This window comes from Carcharodon carcharias, chromosome 23 (assembly GCF_017639515.1).
Source record: "Carcharodon carcharias isolate sCarCar2 chromosome 23, sCarCar2.pri, whole genome shotgun sequence".
In the NCBI taxonomy this organism is placed as follows: Eukaryota; Metazoa; Chordata; class Chondrichthyes; order Lamniformes; family Lamnidae; genus Carcharodon; species Carcharodon carcharias.
The window spans coordinates 42799566-42825822 of record NC_054489.1 but is presented as its reverse complement, the minus strand read 5'-3'; the positions used below and the strand labels follow the sequence as shown (position 1 = coordinate 42825822).

Genomic DNA, 26257 nt, shown 5'->3' with positions numbered 1-26257 from the left:
TCTCCAAGAGCTGCTGGCCAACCAAGGGCTGCCAACACTTCATTCCCAGCAATACCACCAGGAGCAATGGCCACTGCTTGGATTTCAGGAGGCCCGGGGCAGAAGCAACAATAGAGGCCCTGGAAGGGTGATGAGTGGGATGGACTCACTGAGGCCAGTCTAGTAGCCCCTGGTGAGGGGTGGGGGGTAGTTAGTGTGGGGAGTTGGGGTGTGGCTTTTACTGTGGGGGCAGCCCTAGCCACCATTGAGACTCACCGTGGGCACAGGCTGCCTGATCAGAAGGGACCCCTTCCCACTGCTCCTGAGGCCACAAAGAGGCTGCCAGGTGCCCACAAGATGTGCCCCTTCTGCCCACAGATTAAGAGAAAATAACCTCAAAATTAGAACTTGGCCATTTTGGGGTGATCAGGAAACATTTTTTGCCACAAAGGACACCTGGAACTCTCTTGCCAAAACCCACTGAAGCTAAATCAATTGGTAATGGCAAAATTGCGATTGATCAATTTTGATTGGGTTATGATACTAGTGGATGGAATTAACAAGACAGATGGAATTAAGATACAGATCAGCCATGATCCTATTGAATGAAGTGACAGGCTTGAGGGGTTGAATGGCCTCTTCCAGTTCCTACGTAACCTTCAGTCCTCTGACCCTAACCTATTGTGTGACCAGCCCATTGCTTTGGAAGCCCCTGAGCTGTACCATTAGTGGCCAAGTCCTGAGCTGCTGAAGTCATAGACTGGGATTTTCCGGTCCCGTGGATTCCTGCCTGAGGTCAACGGACCTTTGGCTGGTCCGTCAAATTTTCCATCCCACCCATGATGATTCCCACCATGGAACCCTATCCAGCTCTTCTGCCTTCTTCAAAAACCTTTGCCAATCCTATCTGACCATTCTTTCAATCACTTCTACCAGTTTCCTACTTCCCTAGATACAAGTAGTATACCAAAGTAGTAGATGAGATGAATAGCATAGATGAGCAGAAGAGGGGGAAAGGAATGGAAGGATATGTTGATAGTGTTAGATGAAGAGGGGTGGGAGGAGGCTTGCTTGTAGTATAAACACCAACATGGATGCATTGGGCTGAAAGGCTTGTAGCGTTGTAGTTCAAAAAGAGCTTGGGATATTAAGTGTTAAGATATTTGGTTAATCTTAATGGAATGAAACCCCATGAAAGCTTCCTGTTGCCTTTTAATCACATTAATAAGGCCACGGGGATACTATTTTAATTAAGCTCGCCTTTGCAGTTTGGGAAATGCTGTAATTACACCCTGACTAATTCCTTATTACGCAAAAGGAATTTAAGACTTAATTGCACTTAATATTGAAAGAATGTGATGGAGTAGCTGGTGCTGCTCTTTGAGCAAGATTGATTGCAGGACTTCTTCAGCACTAGCTCCTTACACACAAGGTGACAGGTGACAGGTTGGCGGTTGCTATGGTGTCTGTTGCTAAGGTTTGTCAGTACCAAACAACAAAAGGCTTCAGGGCTTAAACCATGTAGGTCCTGTTATTCCTGCGGTCAGTTGGTCCTGATGTCCTGGACTGTCAGACAAAAGGGCGAAAAATATGAGGCAGATATAAACTGATCTAAACAAGGAAGATGTGTCAAAGGACATTCCTCATTTATGGCCTTTGCAATGCTCAACCTGAGATGTTCACATTGCAAGGGCTTGAAGATGTAGGGTGGGGGGGCGGGTGTTGGGAGAGGGGGTGAAGCTCCTTCCTTTCTTCCTCCTTCCCAGAGGCCCTCGGGATAGCCAGTGCTGTGGAGCTGGAGCAAAATTGCTCCCCCAGGTCACATGTGGGAGCCCCAGTTGTGTTACAATTGAGACAGGGTGCTCGAGTTTAATACTTAGTTTACCGAGAGTTCTGATGAGCTCAGGGAATTCAGCACAGGTTGGGACACAATTGCTCTCTTCCCCAAATCTGCCCTCATTCCACATCAGCCCTTTCAGGGAATATTATGAATATTGCCAATCAAATATTTCAAGACCACTTCCAGTTTATAGACATTCCAGGGAACCTGCTATACTTGCCTCTGGAGCCACCAATATCCAATGTGGTTCTGAAGGGCACCACAGACAATGTTCCAGTTCAACTAGAGAAAGTGAAACAACTTATGGTTGTGCTGAAAGGATAGGTTTGGTTTTGCTGCATTTGATGAAGAATTGAATTCTGACTGTCGTTTAGAATTTACAGCATAGCCATCGGTCCAACACATCTTTGCTGCTGTTTAAGCATCACGTGAGCTTGTGGGAGATGGTAGGATAGTAATAATGTCACTGGATGAGCAATCCAGGGGCCCAGCCTAATGGTCTGAGCCATGGTTCAAATCCCACCATGGCAGCTGGTGGAATTTAAATTTAACTAATAAAAGTTAATCTCAGAAATAGTGACTGTGATAATGATCACTGATTGTCGTAAAAGCCTATCTGATTCATGAATGTCCTTCAGAGAAGGAAATATGGCATCCTTACCTGGTCTTGCCTACGTATGTGACTCCAGGCCCAGAGCAATGTGGCTGACTCTTAACTGCCCTCAGTTCAAGTGCAATCAGGGATGGGCAGCAAGTGCTGGTCTTGCCAGCGATGCCCACATCTCATGAAAGAAAAAAAGCCTCCTCCCCTCCATCATCATTTCACGCTATCAGTATGTATTTATCTATCTCCCCTTTGACTGCACTAGCCACTTCAACTAAGCCATGCAGTAGTAAGTTCCACATTCTCACACTCTCTGGGTAGAGATATTTCTCCTGAAATCCTGATTAGATTTATTAGTAACTATCTTATATATATGTCCTCTAGTTTTAGACTTTCCCACAAGTGGGAATATGTTCTCTGCTTCCATCCTATTAAGCCCCTTCAAAACCCTCTAGCAGGTCACCTCTCAGATTAAACAGGGAGCAAGAGGGAGAGACAAGATAGTTAAGAAGGTATGTTGTGAAGAGGACATAAGGAGGTTGAGGACAGATGTAGATAGGTTGAGAGAGTGGGCAAAAATATGGATGTAGGAAAATGTGAAGCTGTTCACTTTTGCAGGAAGAATAATATAGCAGAGTATTACTTAATTGGAGAGCGGCTGCAGAATTCCGAGGTGCAGAGCGATCTAGGTGTTCTAGTGCGTGAGTCACAAAAAGGTAGTATGCAGGTACAGCAAGTAATTAAGGTGGCTAATGGGATGCTATCCTTTATTATGAGAGGGATTGAACATAAAAGTAAGAATGTTATGCTTCAGTTCTACAGGGCATTGGTGGGACCACATCTCAAATATTGTGTGCAGTTTTGCTCTCCTTATTTAAGGAAGGATGTAAATTCGTTGGAGGTGGTTTAGAAGAGATTTATCAGATTGATACCTGGAAAGAGTGGGTTGTCTTATGAGGAAAGGTTCGACAGACTGGGCTTGTTTCCATTGGAGTTTAGAAGAGTGAGGGGTGACTAGATTGAAGTATACAAGATCCTGAACGGTATTGACAAGGTGGATGTTGAAAGGATGTTTCCTCTTGTGGGTGAGTCCAGAACTGGGGGCACTGTTTTAAAATTAGGGGTTGCTCTTTTAGGACAGAGATGAGAATTTTTTTCTTAGAGGATTGTGAGACTTTGGAATTCTCTGCCTCCGAAGACGATGGAGGCGGGGTCATCGAATATTTTTAAAGCAGAGGTAGATACGTTCTTGTTAGGCAAGGGAATCAAAGGGTATCGGGGGTAGATGGGAATGTGGAATTCGAGACATAAACAGATCAGCCATGATCTTAATAAATGGCGGAGCAGGTTCGAGGGCCGAACGGCCTTCTTCTGCTCTTATTTCATATGTTGCATAAGAATGAGAACGGGGTTGGATAGGAGAGTGACAGAGTATCAGAAGTGAGGAAGAGGGAGAGACAGGACTGAGGAGTTAGCAGCACCAAGGGAACCTCGGACAGAGGGCAAAAAAGCCAGCTGTGTTTTTGTTTACAGCTGGCACGCTGATGTTCACTTTATTCAATGTGAAAACCCGTTCGATGATAAAGGCAGTGTTGCTTCCATTGGGTGTGAAAGTGTGAAACAGCCTTCAGTTATTACAGAAGAACTTTGAAATAGTCCATTAACTTAGCAGTTTGACACAGGGGTGATGTGATTTTTAAATGTGAAAAATCAATTGGAGGAATCCAGTAATACCTATGGAGTATTTCACTCATTGATATTTTGTAATAATATTGACACATTAAACTCAAAGAACAAGGATGCAAAGGTGTAGATTGACTGCATAAGGACTATGACACCAGTGAACAAATCTCAGAATGTGATTTTGGGACTTTGAGCATCATAGTGCCCAATTGTAGCGGTTCGATGTTTCTGATTCAAAACCAGCTCTCCTGTAACCTCTTAGGCATTGAATGAGGAAGTAAGTGTGGCAGGTTTCCTTGCTACCAAACTGGTATCCAGCCCAGTACATTGAGATGCTTTTACTCTACTTACTGTGTCTCCAATTTTCAGCCCTGAGCAACTTCTCTGCCCTGGTAAGGATTCCTTATTTCCACAGAAAGCATCGAAGGATATTGACAGTTCCTTCGGCAGATTCACAACCTCCATTTCTACCTCAGAGCGGATTTTCTGAAGATAAGGAAGAAGCAAACACATAGCTTAGTTTAAGGACTAGTTCTACTCTTAATTATGCGTCAGTTGTCATCTCCGCCTACCTTTGCCTCATCTCCAGTTCCCTGTAGTTCTCTGGACCATAGTTCCCTGACCAAAGGTTTCCTGGTCTGTGGTTCTTTAGTTTATAATTTCCTAGTATATATTTTGTTGCTCTATTTTCCCCTGGCTTATCTCTTTCCCCCTTTTTGAACAGGGATGAAACATTTGCAGCCTCCAGTCCTTGGTGGTGAAGAATCCTGCTTCATAGTTTTGAATATATTAACAGCAAGTCTTTATTAACAATTCCTAACTATATACATATTTACAGTAGAGGGTACAGGTATGAAGCTGATCCCAGCCTAGGTCTTTATCCAACTCTCGACTGCCCCTGGCTCTGGGTCATGTGCCTTCTTACATCACAGTGTGGCTGGTACTGTACTCAGTCCCACATTAACTCTGTATGAACCAGACCCTACTACTACAGTTCCCCCCAAGTCTTTATCCCATGGATATACAGTTACTTTAGTATATTTCCAAGTTTTACATTTTAAGTCTTGCGCAATAAACCTTATTGTTACTGCCTTAATGCTATTCTAACATTATTGCTACTACGGTATTAACATTAGGAACATACTGGCTACCGCATCTCCCCCCTTTGAAATTAGGAGTTCAGGCAGTCTGGAGTCCTTATAACCCCTCCACATCTCATTCACTGTTCCATCTGGAGAGTGACAGGCTCTGGTGTTTCTTGTTCTTGCTGTTGGTTTGGAGGTTGGACTGGTGTTGGGTATGGTTTCATCCGTTTCTTCCATTGCTTGAGGTTGAACCACACCCAGTTGGTCTGGCTGGCTTGACAGTTTATGGCTGTTGTTTGTCTTGGCCATTGCTTGCGGGGTGGATGAAAATGGTATTCATCTACCTGGCGGTGTTTTTTTCTCCTTTCTTTTCCGTTTAAGCCATCTAGAAGCTCTCTGAGGCTGAGGACGTGTGATTGACTGTGGTGAGAAGATGATTGAGTCGAAGAGGATTGAATGGCATTTTCACCTCTGTTTTTTTGGTATTGGAGTGGAGCTGCCACCAGGTTCCATCATCTCTTGTGGTTTTGGCTTGCTGGCTGGAAGTTGCTGTGTGTACAATGAGTGGTGTGTCTACGGACTACCATCATCGTAGGTGAAGGTAGAGGCTCCTCAGAATGTTGATCCTTCTCTGGTATGAGTTCCACTGGAGATGCTATGGTAATCTCGTGCGTGGTAGGTTGGTCTGACCATTGGGGACTATCTGGGATCTGGAATGATGATGGACAAAACCTGCTCCATAAAAAAAGGGCAGAGAGATCACAGATGAAATCAGAGTCTGAACACTCTTTAATGTTTGAAAACTCAGGGCCGTGCTGTTCTGGCTGGTTAACCACTGTGATAGTCTTGACATCTTCCACTGGCTGGGGAAGATTGAGGACTACGCAGGTATCCCTGCTCAGGAGAGAGAAAGGGTGATTGTGGATAACATACGTCAGCTCAAAGATATGTTTGTTACCGTACCTGGATCATGCTGATGAACGGGAGTCGGACACCCCCTGTTCCATTGGAATCCAAAGGCCTTGGAGCCATGCTTCCTCAACTGCCAGGACTGTCACGCTGGCAGCTGGATCTTATTTAAATTTTGTTCAATTACTAGGATATTAGCATTCCAAAATGAAGAGCCGCATTCTCTGATGTCACTGAAGAAGCATGGTTGTATGTTTTCGGGGTGTTCAGTCTCAACCTCATGGATTATCTTTGAGCTGTCTGTGCAGGGCTGGGGTTTTGACTTGCGCAGTTTACCAAAGTGCCTGTCTGTTGCAGCGGAAGCATTGGGCAGTACTCGCAGGACCGCTGACCTTACCTGTGAGGGCACTTTGTACCGCAAGGTCACTCTGCTGGGCGGTTCACCCTCACTTGGGTGGTCTCTGTTTTTGTGATTTGGTATGGTGGGCTGAGGGCTTGTTTCTGCCCCACGAAGTGTCTTCTCCCTCTAGGGTGGTCCTGTGTTGTTCACGGAGCTCAGACAGCCCAGCTAGCTGGATAGACTTGCTGAGGGGGAGATCATCTTTGTCTTGCAGGAGGTCAGAGTGTGATTGCCTGCGACACCCACCGCAATTCTACTTGGATAAACTCAGACTTTAAATTGCCATATTCCCATCCTTCCGCCACCCTATAGAGATTGTTAATGAAGGAATCGACAAGGCCCCCAGGAAGCTGGACTCCCTTATTAAATTTAGCTCTCTCCAGTATTTTATTGAATCTTAAGTTGAAATAGACATCAAAGGATTTCAAAATATCAAATTTAGGAGGTGATTTATCAATCGTTTGTTGAGAAATGATGTAGTCATTGGCCTAATCATGTAAAGAAACGTACTAACTTGTTCTGCCTCTGATTTTTATTGAGAGCTGCAGCAATGCTGTATCTTAAAAATCTTCTTCTCCAAAAACTCCAATTGTGTGACTGCTCTGGGCCATGGGTGAATCCTAGTGGAGCTGGAAGTGTGGAATTGCAAACCATTTCTGATGATTTTAAAAAGTTTGGGTACAGCTTTAAGAGATTACAGGCTTCCAAGATGGTGTCACCGGCTGCTGTTGAGCAAAGGATTTTCCTGCACTTGCCGGTTTTTGGCGGGCTTTTCAAAATGGCGGTGGTGCACTTCTACCCGAAGGAGGAGGGTCCGCAATGGCGGTGTAGGTTAGCTGGCTGCCGACTTAATTCATTCAACAACATTGCGTTACTAGTCCAGACTCTCTGAAAAGAACCACCGGCTTTGCCGTTTCTAAACTCGGGCAGTCACAAGGTACCCGGAATGGACAAAATTAATTATGGATGACTTTTTTTCTGGATTTTTGCCAGACTCTGGAGCCGCTTGTTGAGACTCAGAGGCTGGGATCCGGTTTAGAGACGGTTTGCTTTCAAACGGTGCTTCTGACTGAATGAGTTAAAAGGGGTGTTTCGGGACTAGCTGGCCTGGAATTCAAAAATTTTATATCATCCTTGCAGGCTGTGAGCGCTGCTTGCTGAAGCTGGACCTCCAAGGAGGATGCAATGGAGTCCTCTGCTTGAGTAAAACGTCTACCTTTCCTGTTTGTCTCCAGGATCCTCTGTCTCTGGAGCTTTCTATTTCTGGTGAATTTCCTCAGCGTCTGTAGCTTCAGTTGGGAGTTAGGTTGAGTGCAGAATTCGCTGAAGGTGTCCTTTTTCTTAGTTTCTTAGCATTCTTATGAGGGTTTTGATCATGATGCCACCATCATGAAGAATCCTGCTTTGGACACCATGAAGTAGGCTTCGTAGTCTTGAGTATATTAACAGCAAGTCTTCATTAACTACTCATAACTATGTACATATTTATAGTAGAGGGTACAGGTATGAAGCTGACTCCATTCTTGATCTTTACCCATATCTGTCCATCTCTAGACTGCCCAGGCTCTGAGTCATGTGCCTTTTTACACCACTGTGTGAGTAGTACTGTACTCAGTCCTACATTAACCCTTTATGTACCAGAGCCTACTACTTTTCCCATTTCAATTCTGGTTGGCGTCTCCTTCCCAAACTCTTTTAGTAATCCAGGAAATGTATCATTTGGGATGGAGCTGGTTAGGAGAAGGAGCTGGAGCCAGGGCTGGAACTGGTGCAGCGATAGTTACTGGAGTCGGAATCATAACCTCAAGTTAATGATGCTATCATTTCGAAATATTAGCTCCGAGCTGGTCGTTGAGTTTTGTTCAAACTTACCTGATAAGCATCCACGATGAGGTTCAGGACATTTCCGGAATCATCGGAAACTGTCCCAACTGTAGAGCCAGGAATCATTTCACTGTAATTCTGTGGAGAAAGCAAGATTATGCAACATAAAACCTCAATAATCTGAAAATTTAAAAATATCCCCTCCCATTGACAATTAAGCCAGTCATTCAACTGATTTCACTGTTGACCCAATCTGTTCACCAATTTGAATTGATCCATTCTCTGATTCCAGGTTATTGTTAGTAATCTGTATTGGCAACACTATAACATTTACAAATATTTTATTACTTCAGAAAGCATGATGGTATCCAGAAGTTTTGAGTGTGTAATGCAGAGACATTCCTTTTAACAATTTATATCTATCAGTGTATTAATTAGGCAATTGGTTTGATGGAAACTAGCTGACAGAAGCTTGAAGATGGAGCATGGCACAAGAGGCTGAACTTCTGGCTGCTGTTGTAAATCATGCTGTTTTATAGTTTAATAAAATGAATGCTTTTTAATCAACCTTGGACCATGGATGCTAAAACTAGTTCAATATAAAAAAGTTAATACGAACATAAGAATTAGGAGCAGGAGTAAGCAACTTGGCTCCTCAAACATGCTCCACCATTCAATAAAATCATGGCTGATCTGATTATAACCTCAAACCCATATTCCTGCCTACCCCTGATAACCTTTCACCTCCTTGGTAATGAAGAATCTATCTCGCTCTGCCTTAAAGATATTTGAAGACTCTGCTTCCACTGTCTTTTGAGGAAGAGAATTCGAAAGACTCACAACCCTCAGGGAAAAAAATTCTCTTCATCTCTGTCTTAAATGAGTGACCTCTTAGTTTTAAGCAGTGACCCCTAGTTTTAGATTCTCTCACAAGAGGAAACATCTTCTCCACATCCACTCTGTCAAGACCCCTCAGGATCTTAAAGGTTTCAATCAAGTGACCTCTTACTCTTCCAAATTCCAATGGTACAAGCCTAACCTGTTCAACCTTTCTCATAAGGCAACCCACTCATTCCTGGTATTAGCCTAGAAAACCATCTCTGAACTGCTTCTAATACATTTACATCTTTCCTTAAGTAAGTACTGTACACAATACTCCAGATGTGGTCTCATCAGTGCACTGTATAACTGAAGCATAACCTCCCTACTTTTGTATTCAATTCCCCTCGCAATAAATGGTAACATTCTACTAGCCTTCCTAATTACTTGCTGTATCTGCATACTAGCCTTTTGTGGCTCCTGTGCTAGGACACCCAGATCCCTCTGAATCTCAGAGCTCTGCAATTATTAACGCTCACTCCCATTTTGCTGTGTTGAATTTCTTAAACTAAAATTGTAAACACAAAGAACAGGCTATATTAATTTTGAAACTTTATTGTGCGGAATAATATAACGAGGGAGCTACATTTGGGATTGGGTTTTATCACCAATATTAGAGTTTATTTCTTTGCCCCTAACATCAAGGCAGCATGTGACTGAATATGGCATCAAGAAGCCCAGCAAAACTGAAGTCAATGGGAATCGGGGAAAACTCTCTACCGGTTAGAGTCATACATAGCATAAAAGAAAATAGTTTCAGAACACTCGCTATGATTGCACTGTATTCAGTACCATTCACAACTTTTCAGATACTGAAGCAGCCCATGCACACCTACAGCAAGACCTGGACAACATTCTAGTTTGGGCTGATAAGTGGCAGGTATCATTTGTGCCACACAAGTGCCAGGCAATGACCATCTCCAATGAAAGAGAATCTAACTATCTCCCCTTGATATTCAAGGTTATCACCATCGCTGAATTCCTTACCATCGATATTTTGGTGTTACCATTGGCCAGAAACTGAACTGGACCAGCCTTATAAATACAATGGCTGCAAGAGCAGGCCAGAAGCTAGAAATCCTGTGGCGAGTAATTTACCTCCTGACTCCCCAAAGCCTGTCCACCATTTACAGGGCACAAGTCAGGAGTGTGATGGAATACTCTCCACTTGCCTGGACGAGGGCAGTTCCAACACTCAAGAAGCTTGACACTATCCAGGGCAAAGCAGCCCGCTGGATCGGCACTCCATCCACCATCTTAAACATTTTCTCCCTTCACCACCGATGTACAGCGGCAGTAATATGTACCATATACAAGGTGCACTGCAGCAACTCACCAAGCCTACTTTGACAACCCCTTCCAAATCCGTGACCTCTACCACTTAGAAGGACAAGGGTAGCAGGTGGAGGGGGGTCACCACCACTTGCAAATTCCCCTCCAAGCCACACACCATCCTGGCTTGGAACTTTATCACTGTTCCTTCACTGTTGCTGGATCAAAATCCTGGAATTCCCTTCCTAACAGCACTGTGGGTGTACATACACCACATAGACTGCAGCGGTTCAAGGTAGCGGCTCAACACCAACTTCTCAAGGGCAATTAGGGATGAGCAATAAACGTTGGCTTTGCCAGCAACACTCGCATACCATAAGTAAATTTTTTAAAAAGTGAAAATTTTCTGTTTGACTATGTTGTTTTCTAGTTGTTTAGGAGTCTACTCTAGTCGTTCTAGTGTTTTCCCACCACTGATGTTGGACTTTCTCTTTCCTATTTTTAGAAAAGGACTGTAATATTTGGAATTCTCCATTCCTCTGCTTCTTGGAATGATGCCATGGTCAGAGCCTCTGCTCTTCTGCACCCTACCTTCACTCAGTAACCTAGGATCATAGGAGCCAAGAACCTTGGAATCATTACAGCACAGGAGGTCATTTGGGCCTTCATGCCCGTGTTGCCTCTCTGCAGTATTGACACAGCTAGTCCCTGTCCCCCACCCTTTCTCTGTAGCCCTGCAAGTTGATTCTCTTCTGGTACTTATCCAATTCCCTTTTGAAAACCAGGATTGAATCTGCCTCCATCACTCTGTCAGTGCATTTAAGGTCTTAACCACTCGTTCTGTAAAAATGTATTTCCTCATCTTGTAAAGACGTCCCCCAAATCCCTAAATATGGTACCCATGGCCAGGGGATGGGCAGGGTTGAAGAATAATCTGGAAAATTATTTCCATTGATCAGAGAACCAGGAGAATATGGAAAGGCAGGAAATGATCTGATTAACCCTTTAGTGTTACTTACCAAATCACTTCCAGACTGCACAGTGACAATATATGGGCAGTCTAGAAACTTCTAACACTAGCAGAGACTAAGTATTGTGATCACTGGTTAGTGGGACTTCTGCTGGGAGTGGGCTGGTACACCTGGAGCTAGGGTGCATCACTGGCCCCCACAAATGACATCTTGGTTTGAATTTAAGTTTCCTTTTGTAGTATTGTTCTTTAGCTGCAGTGCCCCTTTTAAGGGGTCATCTCCTTTATTAATTTATTTGACATTTCGTTAATTTGTCCCCCTTTTGGTTAATTGGTATTTCCAAAAGAATATAAATCTGAACTGAATCAGACTAGAGATTTGGAATTCAACTCAGTGGACATCTCCTGTTCTAATTTACCAACCTTTCTTTTGGTGACAGAAAAGATCATTATGAACCCATTAACAGAACTGGCAATGTAATCAGAAACAGTGGAAACTACATAGGCCTCTAGGTATGTCAGGCCTTGCTTGCCTGGCGATCTTCACTTTTCAAAAGCCTACCTTGTATATGGCAGTGACGGGTTCGGTTACAGCAAAGAACAGGAAGATGTTATTCTCTGTAAGTTTTTCAGTCAGCATTGCAAGTGATGGGAAATCCTGAAATGCAAAACATGTGAAGATGAGAGTAGAATATTGATTCTAGGCACTTCGACTTGAATTTCTGTAAAGATGGGTTTCCATCTTAGCCAAAGTGACATCGGAGGCCCAATTCCAGAAGTCCCGCCCCTAAACCTGGCCCCCGCCATATTCGGGGTGGGGAGTGTGGGTGGTGTTGAGGGAGGGAAATGGGGATGAGTTGTACTTTACATATCTGTGGTTCACAGAGGCAACTGCACATGTTATAAAGTGCAGCTGCTTTCAGTCAGATCCAACTTTCACTCGTCAGCTGTCCAAAACCCATTAGTGGGGAGAAGGTTTAAAGCTGCTGGAGTTCTTTGGAGAGGTAGGGTACCTTTCTGCATAGGTCCAAGGGCACTTTCGGGAGAGGTCAGGTGCCCTCTTGGAGAGATCAAGTGTGCTTTGGGATTGTTGAAATTAGACACGAATGTGTATAAAAAGTAGGTAAGCTCATTGGATCGGTCAAGCTATCGAGGGATCTGTCAAGGCATTTAATACTCTTGCCATTTAAATTTTTAAAAGGCCTGCCTACAGTGCAAAAAAAAGTGCTTTCTATTTCATTCTGTCTGTTGACAGAAGCTTAAGGATTATCATGAAAGGATTTGTGCTGCATGACTGATTTCACAACCTGTCATTATCACAGTGGGTTGCCTGTCAGTTCGTAGTTTGATTCCCAGCTCCAAGTGGGGTTATGAACACAACTGCTTGTTTTTATAAGGGTTTAAGTAGTTGAATGAAGCTAAATGTAGTGAATGGGTTTTTAATCAATGAAAATATAATTTTTAGTGAATTTGTAACTAGACACTTAAGAACTTCATTTCCTTTCGGCATGGGTCCTGAAGTCTGCCCATGATGGATACCAGGCAGTTGGCATGGAGGGTGTTTGAACAAAGGGTGGTGGCTTGGGGAGCACCAAGTTGGCATAGGTTGGCATGGAGGGTGTGAGGGGTTGGGTAGGGGCATAAGGTGGCATGGTTTGGCATGTATGGGGCATGGGGAGTGTGTGGAGGGGGTCAGTGGGTGTAAGGGGTGAGGGTTGGCAGGCTATTTTTTGTTTTGTTGTTTTCTTAAGTTTCAAAGAGCCGGATCACCAAGGCCCTCCTTCCGCGCGGCCCTCCTTCCGTGCGGCCCTCCTTCCGCGCGACCCTCCTTCCGCAGCTGGCAGCCCGTGGTTGCCTCCGAACTCTTTCCCAGGTTGGTGGGTCTGACTCGCATTTCACTCCGCGCCCCCCCACCAATCTCCCCAGCCCCGGAACATCTGGGCCACTTTTTCCTCTGAGCGGGGTTTGCAGAGCAACTTATCCACCTCTGTGCTCTCGATGCGGGAGTGATAATTCAAGACTAACAAACTCATCCCTCTAGCCCTGGTTTAATTTTAATATCTCATTATTGGACCGTAAGAAATTAGGACGCTGACCATTCCTGTTTGCCAGTTGGATTTTATTCACGCATCAAGTGATGCCCTGCTCCCACACTCCTGCCATTGGCTGCCTGACAAATGAATCCTCACAACCTTCTCACACTGATTGGAAAGCAAGCAGGCACTTTGTTACCCGACTGATGGTCATGAACCAGCCAATTAAATGGCAGTGAAATAAATGACCGGATCATCTGTTTTTTTCAGGCATGGACACCGGTGAACTCTGCAAAACAGTGTCACATCCACCTGAAGGGGAAGACGGGGCCTCAGTTTAAAGACAGAACCTCCAAGAGTGCACTGCACTGGAGTGGGACTTGAACCCACAACCATCTGACTCAGAGGCAAGAATGCTACTGGGTCTTTATTTTTTGGATTATGCTGCCCAAAGAAAGTTTCCAGAATTTATTACGGTATATCAGGTAGGTTGAACACATTAACTCCCCGCAGAATGAGCTAGATAAAAATTGAATAGGGAATGGGGAATGTGAGGGTTCCAGGAGTAGGTACAGGTGAAATATTGATGGGATATAATTCAGTGTAATTGGGGGTCTGGATGGCATGGACTGTGAGGCGAGGGTGCAGGGCAGGGAGGGTAGTAGGCCAGGGGATGTCAGACTGGGTGAATGCTCTTTGGAAATCAAGACACATTTATGAAGAATTTTCACCCAGGTGGCTAACTGCTGAGGCTGAGTATGTGGTAGGAAAATGGACTGCCTGTGGGACAAATTACCTCTTCTTTTTCAATGCTTTCATGTTACTAGAACCACATTGCTTTATGAACATACCAGGATGGTGGAGGCATTGTACTCATTGTCCTGACTCAGGTGGCACTGCCCATCATTGGGGCGAGTTATACCGGCCAGCCTCCCGTCCAGCGCCAAGTGCGAGTTGGCGTCAGTGACAAAGACCAACATGTGTGTGGCATCTTGACGCCAACCGATGTCATCCTAAAGAAAATAAAAGATTCATTAGAACCATTTAAAGGGAAATTTCCACTTTCCCGACACAATGAAATGTCACAAACATTCTGAAAAATACAGTAAATTTTTATAATCTTTCATGGGATGTGTGGCATCGTTGCCTAGGCCACCATTTATTGCCCATCCCTAATTGCCCTTGAAAACGTGGTTGTCACCTGCCTTCTTGAATTGTTGCAGTCCATCTGATGTAAGTACACCCATCGTGCAGTCAGGGAGGGAGTTCCAGGATTTTGACCCAGCGACAGTGAAGGAATGGCGATATATTTCCAAGTCAGGATGGTGAGTGGCTTGGAGGGGAACTTCCAGGTGGTGGTGCTCCCATGTGTCTGCTGCCCTTGTCCTAGGTGGTAGAAGTCATGGGTTTGGAAGGTGGTGTCGAAGGAGCCTTGGTGAGTTCCTGCAGTGCATCTTGTAGATGGTGCACACTGCTGCCACTGTGCGACGGTGATGGAGGGAGTTGGTGGTGAAGGTGCTGAATGGGGTGCCGGTCAAGTGGGCTGTTTTGTCCTGGATGGTGTTGAGCTTCTCGAGTGTCATTGGAGCTGCACTCATCCAGGCAAGTGGAGCGTTTTCCATCACACCTGATTTATGGTTTGTAGATGGTGGACAGGCTTTGGGGAGTCAGGAGGTGAGGTACTCTCCCCAGAAATTCCCAGCCTCTGACCTGCTCGTGTAGCCACAGTAGTCCAGTTCCGTTTCCAGTCAATGATAACTGCCCAGGATGTTGATAGTGGGGATATTCAGCGATGGTAATGCCATTGAATGTCAAGGGGCGATAGTTAGATTCTCTGTTTTTGGTGATGGTCATTGCCTGGCAATTGTGTGGCGCCAATGTTACTTGTCACTTATCAGTCCAAGCCTGAACGTTGTCCAGGTCTTGCTGCCCATATGCAGCAACTGAGGAATTGTGAATGATGCTGAACATTGTGCAATCATCAGCGAACATCCCTACTTCTGCTCCATTTAAAGTGTTTGATAGTTTTTTGTTGCTAAGGATAGCAGGGAATAAGGACCTAAGGAGACAGTATAAGGATAAACTTGTATCTAACATGGCAGAGACAGCCTCTAAGGGCTGGTTGGTCTACTTCTTTTCTCACATTCCTTTTTTTACTCTCTTCATAGTCCTTTCATCACCACAAGTCCTATTTAATCCATAGACATGAGGTAATTTGACTCTTGGAGTCCCCATCATCAACTGTGAGATCAGTTGGACAAACACTGTGACAAAGTGGAAGGGGGTAGACGATATCCGTTGACCCTGCCATTCCTCACACTGCTAACATACAGATCCTCCTCTCATCAACTCTCGTCATAACTGACAGAATTCTCACCATCTCCTGGTTATATTGTACCTCACTACCAACAGTTTAGGCTGGATTCAGCCCCATTTTCTGGGGCTAGAAGGACCATGTGCCCTTCATTGGGAAGCTGCTCAGCCGATTTTTAAAAATCAGTTACAGGGTGTGGTGTCACTGGCAAGGACAACATTTATTGCCCATCCTTCTACAACTGTGTGGCTTGCCAGGCCTTTCTTTATGAAACCAAAACAGTTTCCTTAGCAGTTTCTCATGAGCCAGGAGGTTACTGAGAAAACATGGTAAAAGATTTGTTTTATCCTTTATTCTTTCATTGGATTTGGGCATCGTTAGCAAGGCCAGCATTTGTTGCCCATTCCTATTTGTCCTTGAACTGAGTGGCTTGCTGGGCCATTTCAGAGGGCTGTCAACCACATTACTGTGGGTCTGGAGTCACATGTAGGCCAGATTCCCTTCCCCTAAAGGATATTAGTGAACCAAATGGGTTTTTAACAATAAGCAATGATAATTGTTACAGTCACTGAGTTGAGCTTTCAATTTCAGATTTGTGAATTGAATTTAAATTCCACCATCTGCCATGGTGGGATATGAACCCATGTCCCCAGCTCATTAGCGTGGGCATCTGGATTACTAGTCCAGTGACATTACCACTACCTCCACCATCTTCCCCTATTTGGCCTCAAATCCTGGCCTCCTTGATGGTCTCATAGTCAAAGGCACCCCCACACAGGCTGAAGGAGTCCAATTCCTTAAGAGTGGGCTCACCTCAATTGGCTGTGGCCTCTATTATTGGCTTCAGAGCTCTGGGATACAAAAGATGAAAGAAATCAGCTCTGGTCCAAATTCCTGATCACAGCTCAGTGACCCACCCATTTGGTTTAATGTAGATGTCAGATGGAAATGGAATCTAGCGGACTGTGATACTCTATATGGCTAATAATGTGACAAAACAGGTTGCCAACACTCAAGCATTGCCAATATTCAGGAGTGCCAACTCTCAGGCAGATGGGGCACATCTGATTTGAACTAGAGCACATGTCAAGGATAAATGACAATGGAGGGTGGTGAGCGTGACTGGCCTGTTTCTGTATTGTCATTTCTTTAGGAATTCCACATGTCTCCATTATGATTCTGTCCAGCTCAGTGTGTGATGCCCCTGCCCAAAGGAGTTTGAGAACTGGGTGTTGATTGTTCAGTTCTGCCCATGAATGTGGCATCAGGATAAGGAGAGGAGAGGGTGGTGAAAGCTGGCACTGAGGGAAGAACTACGAACAGAAATGCTCCGAGGTGCAGGCATTTCCCTCTGATAACACGCTTCAACAGGAGTTCCAGCAGACAGGTGAGGAAGATCTAGCTCTACTTACACTGCACACTGTGGCCTGAAGTATGGCATCCATTCCCCCTTCTGGCGAGTCGCGATTTCGTGAGACCCTCTGTTTGCCCACTTCATCATTAAACTTGCTCACTTCTTCCGTCAGTTTGAGTACGTGTTTGAATCCAAATATGGGTGAGCATGAACTTGAAATGCTTAAAAAAATTCACAAAAATCTCAATAAGCCTTGCTCTTGTATCTTGATTTCTGCTTACAATCTCACAACATTGGAGGTGGTCATTTGGCCAATTGTATCTGTGGTGGCTCTTTGAAAGAGTTATCCAATTACTGTCACACCCTTGCTCCTTCCCTATAGCCCTGAAAACTTCTTGAAGTATATATCCATTCCTATTTTAAAGTTATGACTGAGTTTGGTTTCCTTAGCCTTTAAGGCAGCACATCCCAGATTGTTGCAATTTGTTGCGTTCAAAATAATTTTCTCCATTTTTTTCCCAGTTTTTTTTGGCAATTATCTTAACTCTGTTCTCTGGTTACCAATGCTCTTAACAGTGTAAACAGTTCCTCCTTATCTACTCTTTCAATATCCTTTATAATTTCGAGAGAGAGAGAGAGAGAGACTTCTAATTGTAAGCTGCAGGGATGCTTAGTTGATGTTCTTCTACTGTGACCTTCATAGCACACACTAGCAGACCAGAACTACAACACACAGATCAGTTTTGCAACTAGTTTTTTTAAACCATTTTCTTGTGTATTCTTGGAAGGGAAAAACAAACATGTCTTTTGCCCAGAATTGGCTCTCTTTCAACTCCTTCAGCTAACCTGCAGAACCAAGTGTCTCCAAACCAAATGCTCAGCTGCCAAAGTCAGGTCAAATTGGGTGATTCCAATAAACAGCCACAATATTTTGCCATCTACTCCTCTTAGACAAGGCACACTCAAGGGGCAATGCAGGTGCAATTCCCTTGTTCATCAGGGAAATCAGCAGAGGCATTAGTGGAGAACAGACAGAGGAGGGTGGAGCTTAAGAAACCAATTAGGAGAGCAAAGAGGGGATATGAGAAAGCTCTGGCTGGTAAAAGTAGGGAAAATCCCAAGATATTCTATATCAATGGGAAGAGGATAACCAGGGAAAGTGTAGGGCCCATAAAGGACCAAGTGGGCAATCTATGGGTGGAGCCAGAGGACATCACTAGAGTGTTGAATGAATACTTCACATCCATCTTCACCCAAGAGAATGAGGGTGAAGGTATCGAACTCGGGGAGAGAGACTGCGAGGTTCTTAAGCAAATTGATATAGGGAATGACAAGGTATTGGAGGTGTTGGCAGGCTTAAAAGTGGACAAATCTCCAGGTCCGGATGATTTGTGTCCCAGACTGCTGAGGGAGGCAAGGGAGGAGATCGCAGGGGCTTGGACCCAAATTTTTAACTCCTCTCTGGCCACAGGGGAGGTGCCAGAGGAATGGCAAACAGCTAATGTGGTTCTGCTATTGAAGAAGGTTTGTAGAGATAGGCCGGGGAACTACAGGCCAGTGAGTCTCATATCAGTGGTAGGAAAACTATTGGAGAAAATTCTGAAGGAGAGTATCTATCACCACTTGTGTGGCAAGGTTTGATCAGGGATAGTCAGCATGGCTTTGTCAGAGGGAGGTCATGCCTAACAAATTTGATTGAATTTTTTGAGGAGGTGACCAGGTGTGTAGATGAGGGTAGTGCAGTTGATGTAGTTTATATGGATTTCAGCAAAGCCTCTGGCAAGGTCCCAAATGGGAGACTTATAAAGAAGGCAAATGCACATGGGATACAGGGTAATTTGATAAGGCGGATTCAAAATTGGCTTAGTTGTAGGAGGCAGAGGGTGATGACAGAAGGATGCTTTAGTGACTGGAAGCCAGTGTCCAGTGGCATATCACAGGTCCCCTATTATTTGTCATTTATATAAATGACATAGATGAGTATGTGGGGGGTAGGATTAGTAAGTTTGCAGATGACACAAAGATTGGCCGGGTGGTTAACAGTGAGGTTGAGTGTCTTGGGCTACAGGAAGATATAGACGGGATGGTCAAATGGGCAGATAAGTGGCAGATGGAATTTAACCCTGAAAAGTGAGAGATGATACACTTTTGAAGGAGTAATTTGACAAGGAAGTATTCAATGAACAGCATGGCACTAGGAAGTTCTGAGGAACAAAGGGACCTTGGCATGTGTGTCCATAAATCTCTGAAGACAGAGGGGCATGTTAGTGGGGTGGTGAAAAAGGCATATGGGACACTTGGCTTTATCAATTGAGGCATAGATTACAAAAGTAGGGAGGTCATGTTGGAGTTGTATAGAACCTTAGCTGGAATACTGTGTGCGGTTCTGGTCGCCACATTATAGGAAGGATGTGATTGCACTGGATGGGGTACAGAGGAGATTCACCAGGATGTTGTCTGGGATGAAACATTTAAGTTATGAAGAGAGGTTGGATAGACTTGGATTGTTTTCATTGGAGCAGAGAAGACTGAGGGGTGACCTGATCAAGGTGTACAAGATTATGAGTGACATGGACAGGGTGTCTAGGAAGCAGCTGTTCCCCTTAGTTGAAGGGTTAGTTGAAGGGGGCATAAGTTCAAGGTGAGGGGCAGGAGGTTTAGGGGGGATGTGAGGAAAAACTTTTTTACCTAGAGGATGTTGACGGTCTGGAATGCACTGCCTGGGAGGGTGGTGGAGGTGGGTTGCCTCACATCCTTTAAAAAGTACCTGGGTGAGCACTTGGCACATCATAATATTCAAGGTTATGGGCCAAGTGCTGGTAAATAGGATTAGGTAGGTAGGTCAGGTGTTTCTCAGATGTCGGTGCAGACTCGATGGGCCGAAGGGCCTCTTCTGCACTGTGATTCTGAGATGCAATTCAACAGGAGATGGTTTCTGCTGAATTGTGGTAATCAGTCTCCACTGTCTCCGCACCCACAGGAGATTAAAATTCAGTCTTTTGCATTGCATCCGTTCCTTTCAAGTGTCAGCCTGAAGTAGGCCTTGACATCTTTTTAGGTGCGACATTCCATGGTCTCTCTGGGCTAGTCAGTCAAGTATAATCCACATAGGAATTTTCCAGAAAATGGTTACTCAGCCAGCTTTTGCTTGTATGTCTTTTTAAAAAACACACATCTACCTTAAAAAGTTCAATTTGCCTGCAAGCAATTCAAGGTTGTGATCTGCCGATGTGACACTCCACATAAATAAAGTCCTTCTGTTCCTTGTGCTCCTTAGTGCTGAGGCCTGTTATGCTGGGGAGGGGACTTTTTTTCTGTTTCTATTTGAACATTGAGCTCTCCTAGGCCAAATATAATACAGGTTTCACACTGGGCTAATGGCGGGTCTACACCAAAAACAGCAACTTCCCTCTTCCCTCTGCAGGTGTTCGTCGATCTGCTGAACGTTTCCAACTTTTTCTGTCTCGTTACTGATTAAATTTTCTTCTACTACGTCCCAAACAACATGCCTGGATACCAGTCTCAGAAAAACATTACTAGTGTCATCTGTGGCTCTAGAGGTAGCACACTCACCTTGGAGTCAGAAAGATGGGGGTGTCAGCCAAGTGCAAACTCTAGTCTGACATACCAGTTAACTGCCATTAGGGTGACTGGTACCAGAGAGGGGTCCGGGCCAATTAAACAAAGGTGGTACATAAGGGCAAATGGAAATTAGATCAGGCAACTGAATGGGAAGAAACAGTGAAATCAAAAACATGGAAGCGGACATGAATCCCACGGGTTAAGGCTTGGAATTCCCTCCCTCAATTCTTCTGCTTCAGTTCCATCAAACCAAGATCTTTTTTCTTGCCTCAGCGTTCACTTACATCTTTGTGCAGCACGTTGGACTATTTCTTCCTATTTTAAAGGTGCTATATACATGCAAGTTACAGATGATGATGAAGGTTTGTTAACTAGCACGGTTTGGGGTGGATGACAATTTAGTGAGCCTGTCCAATCAATGTGAAGAAAAGTACAATAGTAAAAATATTGCGGATGCTGGAAATCTGAAATAAAAATCAGAAATACTCAGGTGGTCAGGCAGCATCTGTGGAGAGAGAAAACGAGTTAATGGCCAGAACCTTCTGCCCCTGTAGGAGGCAAGGAAGGAGGTGGGCAGTCCTGAGGATGTGGCAAATTGGCATTGAGATGGATACCTGACACCTTCCTGCCTCCACTACAAGTAAGTTTTGGGCAGGAAGGCCAATGGTCGACCTTTCCATTTCAGCTCCACTTGAGTCCCTTAAATGGCCAATTAACGACTACTTAAGGGCCTCTTCCCATCTCCGCTTAAATATTCTCAGCTCCAGGGCCTGCCAAAAAATGACCTGCGCTCCTGTACATAGCCGCTGACAGCCACCCTCCTGCCCTTGCTGCTGATCCCCATTGGCCCCAGTAACCCTCACCACAGGAGACCCAACCTCCACCCACAACAGCACTAACTTTTCTCCTGGGTCGCTCTGTGATCCTGGGACTCTGGGGTGGGTGGTGGGTGGTGGTGTTGTTCCGGCAGCAGCCACTGCCTCCTCAATGGCGCTGCTGAGCACGAGAGCTGCCGGCTTTTGATTGGCTGGCAGCCCTTGGCGGGCGGGAAAAGCTGTTTTCTGGAGACCCAAGTCTGGAGAATACCCGCCACTGTCCAGTTAACTGCCTGATGGGCAGGAGACATGATGGGGCTTTCCCCCTCCGAGTCAGTGCAGGAGTCTCGCCACCTTCTTCGGCAGCAAGTGAGACACCCGGTGAGAACGGAGGCTTCCCTGAATGTTTCTGGCTGACAACTTCTCACCAGAATTGTGTTTCTCTCTCCACTGATGCTGCCTGTCCTGCTGAATATTTCCAGCATTTCCTGTTTTTAATTGAAACTATTGTATGCTGGGTACTGAGCAGTGTTTGGTAACACATTGGAATGGGGTTGTATAATCCTATACACCCCACTGGGAGCATCAATTTGCTGCTACATTGAGCAACTGTCCTTCAAAAAAGATTATAGATGGATTGGAGAGGGTGCAGAGAAAGTGATAATGATGATTCTGGGCCCTCTGCTTTATGCAAGGAAGAGATCTGAACTTGTAACAGGGGGTCAGGATTTTTAGTTTGGCTGGCGCCCGTGATGGGAGGGCCCGGGAGCAGCTGGGAAATGGATCCCTGTCCGTGATTTCACGCCGGCTGGCCAATTAACAGCCAGAGTGAAGCGTGCATTGAAACGCTCAGCGCTGCTGGGGGGTGGGGGTGGGAGGAGGGCAAGCGCTGAAGTCAGCGTGGGCGCAGGGGAGTGCGGAATGAAAGCTCCCCAAAAGGCAGAGAGCTGCCTCGAGGAGCTGAAGAATTTAAATGCAAAAAAAAAGACTTTAAATTCCGGAAAAAATGCCCACGCGTCAGAATCAGTCACCTGGACGTTTACAAGATGAAAATTCTGTCCATACATTTTTTGTTTTATTTAACAACAGAAACTTCATCCCACCCTTGGATGAGGTTTCCTCAAAAATGCAAAGGCCACCTGGTTGATTCGCGTGCCAGCCAACAGTAATGTTGGACGTGCAACGAAGAATCTTGGTTAATAACAACTTTAATGGCCTTAATAGGCCTCTTAATTGTCGGCGGGCGCGCTTCCAACTCTGGTGTATGCCCGCCAAACAAAATATCGCACGATGACATCAGGACGCTCGCCCGATATCATCACGCACTATTTCCCGCTTCAGTGGGTCAGGAGCTCACTCACCCGCCATGCAGAGAAATACCGCCCAGGGTGTGCAGACATAACTCAGTCCCCATTTAAAAGTCATAAGCCTGTTCTTATTTTTAGATGTAAAAATGTAAATTCCCAGAAGACAGACTTGCATTTATATAGCACCTTTCATAACCTCAAAATATCCCAAAGCAGGTTTACAGCCAATGAAGTAAATTTTGAAGCGTGGTCACTGTTGTAATGTAGGAAACCTGGCAGCCAATTTGCACATTGAATGCTCCCACAAACAGCAACATGATAATGACCTGATAATCGTTTTTAAAATAACTTTTTTTTTTCCCCAGCGATGTTGGTTGAGGGATAATTATTGGCCAGGACACTGGGGAAAACTCCCACTTTGAAGAAACGCTATTGGGATTTTTCATGTTCACCTGAGGGGGCAGACGGGGCCTCAGCTTTTAAAATCTCATCTGAAAGACGGTACCTCCGATGGTGTAGCACTCCCCTCAGTGGAGCAACAACCTGGATTTTTGAGCACAAGCCTCATTTCTCAACAGGCGAGAAATTTGTTTGTCTGGTGGTGTGTTTGAGCACTAATACTAGTCTGATATGCAGATACGGTGATTTCCCAGTAGCAGAGTGTTGGGGGCCACTACCTGCACAAGTTGCAGAGCTTTGTTTAATGATGTTAAAGAAGAATATGAAGAGATATATTTGCAAGCCTTTCTCTCCTTACCTTACACACGGGTTTTTGATTTCTGCTTCTGTTGTCATATACATGTATGGAGAGACGGGCTTGTCCACAAAAGCTCCAAAGCCTATTTGGAGTTTGCTAGTCAGGCTAGCCATTTTTTCAGCCACCTGTGTGCCAAGTTTCTGTATGGTTATCAAATCGTCCTTCATAGAGTAAGAGAGGTCCATCAAGTAGTAGATGTCCACAGGATAGTCCTCCACCTGACGCACATATACTGTGAATGAACTGGTCTCGCCTGTGGGAAGTGACGAAGGAGAGCTTTATAAACATATCAAACGTTAGGAGTCAACAGAACAAGATCAGATCACGCATCTGCATCAGTGACAAAAGCGCCTGTTTTCTTCACAATTGCTCACTTATTTTAAGCGTTGTTCCAATTTTGCAAATTAAATCACTGCCACGTGCCATTTTATGTCAGTCGTCACTCTCTGCTGACCAAAGAATAGAAACACATCGGTGTAGAGTTTTGTCTGACAGACTGATCAAGTGTAGCACTAAACAGAAAACTGAACGTGGGAGGATTACATTTCGAACGTCATTGTGCAAAGCTGCGTGTTCTGTTGCAAACAAGGTAAGATTAGATGTTTTTGCAAGGTGTCTGTCTTAGCACAGTGTAAACACTTCCATCTTTGAGTCAGCAGGTTCAAGCAACATAATCTAGGCTGACACTCCAGCACAGTACTGAGGGAATGTTGCAATATGAGAGGTGCATTTCCTTTGGGTAAGATACTGCAAGCTGACCCCTCAGGTGGATGCAAAAACCCCATGCCATTATTTGAAGACCAGGTGCGTTCTCTGCAGTGTCCTGGAAAATATTTATCCTTCAATCACCATCATTAAAAATGATGATATGGTCATTTACCTCTTTGCTGTTTATGGGAGCTTGCTGTGTGCTAATTGGTTGCCACACTTTCTACATTACGAGTGTGATTACATTCAAAAGTACTTCATCGCATGAAGCATTTTGGCATCCTGATGTTGTGAAAGGTGCTATGTAAATGCAAGACCTTTTTTTTGTATATCATCTATACCTGTGGGACTTCCCTAGTGACTGACTCCAACGTACTATTGTTAATTGCTGAGGTTTGGATATAAAATTGAAATAAATCTGAAATATCTGAGCAGGCACGGCTGATTATCTCTAAGACTGTTGAGCAGCCAGTGATGAAACAAATTAATTTCTTCAGACAAAGGCAAAATACTGCGGATGCTGGAAATCTGAAACAAAAACAAAAAATGCTAGAAAAACTCAGCTGGTCTGATAGCATCTGTGGAGAGAGAGACAGAGCTAATGTTTCGAGTCCATATGACTTTTCTTCAGACCTGAAATGAATTTCCTTATTTGATTTGAAGTTCCACATTACTGAAGGTGAGTCAGGGTGCAATGCACTCAGCACATTTTTCATGTTATTGCGAAGTTGCCTTCATTATATCAGTTATGTGGATTTTCTCATTACCAACTTAATCCGTGCTGCAAGTATGGAGATAATGTAAATACAAGTGAACACACTCCTTTCAGTGGAAGATTACTGAAGATATGTTTCCATCTAGTTCAAGGTATCGATAATTTGTGGGTCTTATCATTGATTGTAATCTGCATAGGAGAAAATATTGTCAAAATGAATGAGCTGCCCTTGGCCGACTTTTATAAGCTAGCTTTAAACACCCTTATGATTGACAACTCAGAGATTTTTGATCTTAATAAAAATAAAACAAGCGTTTTCAACTGAGCAGATTATCACTTCCCCAAACTTACCTCAACAATCACTTACTCATAACCAATCCAGCACCTGCCCCAGCCCTCGCTTACAGAGATATTTTTAGCCCTCTGGTCCCAGGTCAAAACCCCATACCCCGGCATCCACCTTATTTTTTCCCCATTGAGATGCTCTCTCCAACTCCAACCCTCCAGCTCACATTGGCACTTTCCCGCATGATTACCTGTGATGTTTCTCCTCCTCCGAGTTAACTCAAGTTGGGATTCTCTTTCTTTGCCCATCAGTTAATGCTGGCATGCCCCCCTCACCAGTCCTTTCCAGTTAATGCTGCCATTCCCATTCTCCCCTACCTCACTCCAGAAGAGTATAAATGAAAATTGAAGCACCCATAACCTTTTTCCTCCCCCCTGGAACTCCTACCTCCCTTGTTCTGTGCTTCCCATTCTTTGCCAACCTGATGTCCTGCCAGTCAACCCCAGGAAAGTCCCCGAGACAACAACTAGCCCTGGTGTTCAAGGCACCAATATTAAAGATGCCCCTGCAAAAGGATATAGACAGGTTAAGTGAGCAAGCAAAACTCTGGCAGATGGAGTATAATGTGGGAAAATGAAGGGTTGTTCATTTTGACAGGAAGAATAGGAAAGCAGAATATTATTTAAATGGAGAGAGACTGCAGAATGCCGCAGTACAGAGGGATCGGGTATTCTTCAACATGAATCACAAAAATGTCAGCATGCAAAAGTTAGAAGGCAAATGAATGTCACCCTTTATTGCAAGGGGGGTTGAGTATAAAAGTAGGGAAGTCTTGCTACAACTTGTACGGGGCATTGGTGAGACCATAGCCAGAGTAATGTGTACAGTTTTGGTCTCCTTATGTAAAGAGGAGTATTCTTACAGTGGAAGCAGTTCAGAGA

General features: G+C 44.6%; 1 protein-coding gene across 1 annotated transcript in view; it reads right to left on the bottom strand.

Annotated features, from left to right (window-relative positions):
- The window catches only part of LOC121269256 (integrin beta-3-like), a 103393-nt gene that overhangs the window by 42313 nt on the left and 34823 nt on the right, over window positions 1–26257 (bottom strand). The window contains exons 4-9 of the mRNA XM_041173816.1: window positions 23608–23860; window positions 17205–17367; window positions 14330–14491; window positions 12008–12103; window positions 8373–8462; window positions 4458–4592 (exon numbers count right to left, since the gene is read on the bottom strand). Coding sequence (XP_041029750.1) covers window positions 4458–4592; window positions 8373–8462; window positions 12008–12103; window positions 14330–14491; window positions 17205–17367; window positions 23608–23860 — 899 coding nt within the window. The remainder of the gene's footprint in view (window positions 1–4457; window positions 4593–8372; window positions 8463–12007; window positions 12104–14329; window positions 14492–17204; window positions 17368–23607; window positions 23861–26257) is intronic.